The following is a 6157-nucleotide window of genomic DNA, read 5'->3' as shown; positions in this document are numbered from 1 at the left end:
CTGTGTAAGAGAAATAAGAGCATTCTTAATTACCTATTAATGGACAGTATATACAAGCATGTTTCAAAGAGAAAAACTGGCTTTGGGAGAGTCATTTGCTTTAAAGTAGAATGAAAAAGAAAACCAAAGGGGCGGGGGATGGAAGAACTGTGGTAGGGGGAAAAGAGGCAGGGCAACATCTGTAACATAAATAAACAATTAAAACCAGCACATAAAATCTGTTGGCAACTACATAAACATGAGCTGACAAGGGACAGTACTAATAGACACAGGCTAAAGTAGATGGAGACTCAGGAGGTATCAGCCCCAACAAAGAACTAGTGGATAACTAAACATGTGCTGAGAGTAGCAGAAATAGTCTTCCTAACAGTTTCAGGTACACCCTGAAAACATAACTGTGTGTGTCTGTTTGTCTGTCTGTGTCTGTGTTTATGTTTTCAGGTAACATTATAAAACCAAGTAGATAATAGTTATTTAGGAATATATTTAACATAAACACACACATACATATAACATGGATTCGAAAGAAATCCAAGCAAGGTTGGTATATATGAAGAGTTCTGAAGAGAAAAGGGAAGAGGGAAATGATGTCATGATACCATTATATTATAGTCTCAAAAAAGGAACATTAAAAAAAATCTGTTGGGGACTAGCAAAATAACTCAGAAGATAATGAGGCTATAGCCAACCTTGACCAACCCTAATGTCCTCTTAACTCATATGGAAGGAGAGACAGACTTCTAAAAATTGCCCTGACCTCCACATGTGTGCCAAACACACAAACCTGTACAAATCTAATGAAAAATTTGTAAATTACTGTTCAAACCAGAACTGAGTTACAGTTTTTCCTTAGAAGAACTCATTTTGTCTTAGGAACAAGGGAAGAATTGTTATTCCTCCTAAATATCACTTATGCTTTTTGGAATATTTCTGGACATTCTATTCCTAATACTTTCTTACTTGTAAAGTAATGTAAATTCTACAGCAAAGGTGGCAGAAAGTCAGGCACAAAGAACACAACTACATCCAAGATGCATTAACATGTGGGCACATGCCTATAATTCCAGCATTTGGAAGACTAAGGCAGAAGAAACTAGATTAAGGCTAGCCTGGGCTATGTAGGAAGGGTATGTGGGAATTATAGGCATGTGCCTATAAATCCAGCATTTGAAAGACTAAGGCAGGGTAGCTAGATCAAGGCTAGCCTGGGCTATTTGGGAAGATGCTGTGTCAAAAATGAACACTAAAAATTCAAGGCATGCTTTAAACTGAACAAAAGAATAGACTTTTCATTAAAAGAAGAACTTAAATATTTCAACTTATATGAAAACATATAGCCTTATATCTTCAGCATTCCAAGTAGACCATGCCCAAGTCACTCCAAAAAGAAACACCACACAAAACAAACTAAAAATCCTTTCTATCTAAAGCAGTGGTTCTCAGCCTTCCTAGGGCTGTGGCCCTTTAATACAGTTCCTTATGCTGTCCTTATCCCAACCATAAAATTATTTTCATTGCTATCATAATTGTAGTTTTGCTACTGTTATGAATAATGTAAAATATGTGTTTTCTAATGTTCTTAGGTACGAAAGGGTTGTTCTCCATTCCCACAGAATTGTCATGACCTAGAGGTTGAGAACTACTGATCTAAGGAAGACACAGAAGGTGTGGGCAGCTATGCTTACACTTGGACGATCATATAATTATAATCATATACTATTTTGTTATAATATTAAAACTTAGGTCCTGAAAGAAAAAACTGTAAATATCTGAAAGCTTGTATGTACAACTATGCTTACTAATTCGTTGGCTTCATTGCCACATTGTATAATACTGACTCACTCCACAGAAGAAGACATATCATCTTTGAATACTGGACCAATCCCCTTTATTTTCTTGTCTTCTCTCATGTAAAAATGGACTGAATTCAAATATTACCTTTCCAAGTTATTTCTAATCACTCAAAATATCAATGCAGAAAGGTGAAAAAAATTAAAGATTTACAACACTACCAAAAAGCAATGGAGAAATTAATCAAGAATTTTAAAAGAATATAAAAATTTACCAGGGAAAAGGTCCATAATTTCTCAAGGATTTATGTGCCTACTTCAGCAAATAACAGTGAAATTACTTAAAAGAGGAAAAAATAGAAGAAAAAAAGTTCCACACATTTCAATGAATCAAATCAAATCAAACCCACAGCCTAACACACACAATTCAAATATCATATATGCAAACCAAAAACTACTTCATTATTATTTAGAAACAAACAAGCTTCTTTACCTGGATGCTTCCTTAATGACATTTTGTAAAAATATTAGCCTTGTTTGTAAACTGCCTTGCACATGCTTCAGTAAAGTGAAGATTCTTTCATATTCTTTAAAAAAAAAAAAGAAGAAGAAGAAAAACAATTAACTGGCTTTATACTCAAGACAAAAAATATTTTACATAAAAATATTATCACTCTTCAAAGCTTTTACAAACCATTGTTAACATGTATGTACATGAAAGTTTATATCAAGCTGGAGAGATGGCTCAGCGGTTAAGAGCACTGACTGCTCTTCCAGAGGTCCTAAGTTCAACTCCCAGCAACCACATGATGGTTCACAACCATCTGTAATGTGATCTGATGAACTCTTCTCATTTGTCTAAAGACAGCTACAGTGTACTCATATAAATAAAATAAATCTTAAAGAAAGAAAGAAAGAAAGAAAGAAAGAAAGAAAGAAAGAAAGAAAGAAAGAAAGAAAGAAAGAAAGAAAGAAAGAAAAGAAAAGAAAGAAAGAAAAGAAAGAAAGAAAGAAAAGAAAGAAAAGGAAAGGAAAAGTATGTATCAAAAAAAAAAAAAAAAAAACAACTTCCAGGCACTTTTTTTGCTCAAGGACCTTCCACTTTCTTATTACACCACCACAGCAGTGTCAGTTCTGTTCGAATGGATGCCAATACTACTGTCAACCCAAAACCAAGCCATGTAGTATTATTCACCCTATCTGTTTGGATTAGCTGTTCTAAAATTTCAACTCCTAGGACGGACCCAATTCTGGGTCCCTGTACATAGCAGCTACATGCACCACATGTACTGCATCTCTAAATAAGACTTTCTGCAGTCCCATTATGGGAGCACCCTGAGTACCAAGATTATTTAGTGTTTTCCAGTGAATATGAAATTAAACCTTAAAGAGTCCAGATATTACTTCATGAGTAATCTAGAATAATATGTATACTTTTACTGAATTTGACTTGGTTTTGCCTAATTGAAGACAAAAAATTAACAACTTTTGTCTCTAATTATACATACTTCTTCCTGGCTTTCGGATCTCTTTCATTATTTGTGCTTTTAGTTCAGTGTTGACCTCTTCATGGCTTCTACAATGCATCAATTTCTTTCCTTTGTTAAGTGAAGATGCTGGTATATTCTCTTCAGCATTTTGTTCTTTATTTCTTGGCTCCTCATGATTTTCTAAAAACCCACCAACAGTGAGGTCATTGTTTCCTAAATGTTCATGACCAAGGGCCTCTGTATGATTGGTTGATGGTTCCAAAAGATTGGCTGGAGATGTTAAAAATTCAGTATCCATAGCATTTGGTGTCATGTCTGATGAAAGCTGGTCAGCAACATGATTTTCAACCACATCGTCTACTATAGAATCATTAGTGGCTTCTGAAATGAGACCAAAAAAATGGAACAAAAAGTGAGATATGGTATTAAAGTACAGAATAAAAATGCTAAAATAACACAATTACTACAAATAACTAAGTTTTAAACTTAAGACATATTTAAAACAGCCAATTTTAGCCTGTTTTCTACCTTATTTTAACAAAGTTATTAAACAAGTTTTCAGTATATACACCACTAAAATTGCCATTGACATTTTTGGCTTAAGAGTCCTACCTACCTCATCTTAAACCTACTTCTATTTTTATAAACCTATTATTCTTTAGACAGAATGACGATTATTGCTCAAGATTCTGCAAGAAACACCAAATAGGGCATATTACATTTCAGAGCACACTGTTTTCTATCTATTCTTTGAGTCTCTAGTCATGCAAAGTAATATGGTACCACCCACTTTGGCTCATTAGACCAGTAGACCCAAAAGTGTAAGCTTATCAATAAATATAAGATTCTTAGACATGACCCCTAAGTTTGATAGTTCACCAGTCTCCAGAACACCAACTAACCCCTTCTGTTCTATATCTCAATGTAAAGACCTGTTTTCTACGTCTTCCATCTCTCGCCATCAATGCTTTCTAAATTCTATGCCATGGTTTGCAAATACTTCTTTACTGATTATTCTCCACAACTGTTTCTCAGCCTTTGTCTACATTTAAGACCAAAAATCACAGTAATTTCTGCTTTAATGAACACCACGCTATCCTATTTTCAAAAGTGGAACAGAAATTGCTTTTTCATGGGTAAAATGAGATAGTCTCTGACTCTTCCACTTCTTAAATGTATTTTTAAAATCTCTCATATTTAATTCTTTAAAGAAAAAAGCAAAAACCTTCTGCACTTTTGAGCAAATCTAATCCCTTCATCATCATCTTCATACTGAGTTCAGTGCACATGCACTGTCATCTCGTTCACTGGACATTCTTAAACCCCTCCTAACATTCTAAGAGGTTCTTAAAAGGAATTAGCCTCGGGAGTCTCTCAAATGTGTCCTTTGTCCCCCAGTCCTGACTTGCATGATAATAAGCAGTTAAACGAGGACCCCAAGTACTCCTCATGCATGCTCCAATTTGATTAAGTTCTGTGGTACCAATGTCTATGCAGAGCATCATCGACCAAAGATCTGACTTCAAAGAACTTAACACTCCCACTTCACCTTTCCCATCTAAAACTCATAGATGAGGTGTATCCTTTTGCAATATACCAATTCCTTGTCTTTAAAACAGTTAAACTTTCAGTCTAGAAACTCCTCCACTTCCTTCTAATAATCAGACTCATGCAATATATCCACTTTCTTCTTTATGAGGCATAATCTCACGCTAGGTCACTTTTACCAATGTTCCAATGATCTAGTTCTAACACTCCACACTATGCTATCTATGAAGTAAAACACCAGACTCAATAGCCAGTTTACACTGTTAACTGCAGACATTTAATTGGTGACAAGAGCTGGAAAAACAGGAGGCAGATCTACCAGAGTGGTCCCAATTACCACCTAGGTTTGGATCTTCCACTGCTTAGCAAGCCTACTACGTGCCTCCTCCCTTTCCCAGATAATCCATATTCTTCATTCTCTTCCCAGCTCTAACTTTTCCAATTATCCTCTCTATCTCAGCAGTACACCTACTTTCTATTTACGGGAGAAGCAAAGTTCTGGGTGAGGACTCCTCTACTCCCTTATTTCTAATGAATTTGTACCCACACCCATTTTGTTCACAGAACAGCCTTCTTTCATTAGCAAGCTGGGCCATTTCCTCTTGCCTTCTTGGTGGAGATAATGGCCTCTGCCATCTTTATTTCAACCTCTCTAGGTCACAATGTCAGCATTTAAACACTCTCAAGGAAACCCATTTCCATCCTCATGGATTACTCACTAGCCTCCCTGCCCTTTACAGTGTAACTCAAAACTGGTTTTTCATATACATCTCTATCCTTCTTTCTTTCTCATTCTTTTTAAAAAAGCTTTCTGTCCATTACTCCACAAAAAAAGTATTGGTAGTAGTAAAATAGCCAGAGAACAAAAGCAGTTTCTAATTTGCATGGTCTGTTTCTAAAGCTTTTGAAACTGTCAGCACACAATTAAAGTAAACTCACACTTACTGCTTTTCTCAACCTGCCTACTGTTTCTCAAGATACACTGTCAAGTCAAATCATCTGCATTTACTAATTAGGGCCTATGGACACGCAACAATTGCAGTGTAACATCAACTATCCAGTCAGCATTGACACCCTTCAGTTATTTTATACATTTTGTTTTTGAAGACTTAATCTTATTTTATTCTGGGTCCAAGTGAGGTCCATGCATCCTATCTGGTCCTTTGACTCTCTAAAACTTTTCTCCATATCTCTTTTTGTTATGTTTTTCAATAACGAAAATAACACAACAGATTGTTTTTTGTCCTAGGGTTCCCTATGATCTGAATTTTCTGACTGTACCCCTCTTTTGATATTTAATCTGTTTTTCTGTCTCTTTTATTTCCCATG

At 35.5% G+C, this 6157-nt stretch overlaps 1 protein-coding gene across 3 annotated transcripts in view; it reads right to left on the bottom strand.

Moving 5' to 3' along the window:
* Ints6 (integrator complex subunit 6) overlaps positions 1-6157 on the bottom strand; it is a 64119-nt gene that overhangs the window by 2002 nt on the left and 55960 nt on the right. For all 3 annotated transcript variants that reach the window (XM_052191232.1, XM_052191233.1, XM_052191234.1), the window contains 2 exons: positions 3299-3661; positions 2284-2377 (listed from right to left, as the gene is read on the bottom strand). In XM_052191232.1, coding sequence (XP_052047192.1) covers positions 2284-2377; positions 3299-3661 — 457 coding nt within the window. The remainder of the gene's footprint in view (positions 1-2283; positions 2378-3298; positions 3662-6157) is intronic.

This window comes from Apodemus sylvaticus, chromosome 8 (assembly GCF_947179515.1).
Source record: "Apodemus sylvaticus chromosome 8, mApoSyl1.1, whole genome shotgun sequence".
Taxonomy (NCBI): Eukaryota; Metazoa; Chordata; class Mammalia; order Rodentia; family Muridae; genus Apodemus; species Apodemus sylvaticus.
Note: the sequence above shows the minus strand (reverse complement) of the source record. Positions and strands in the feature narration are given on the sequence as shown.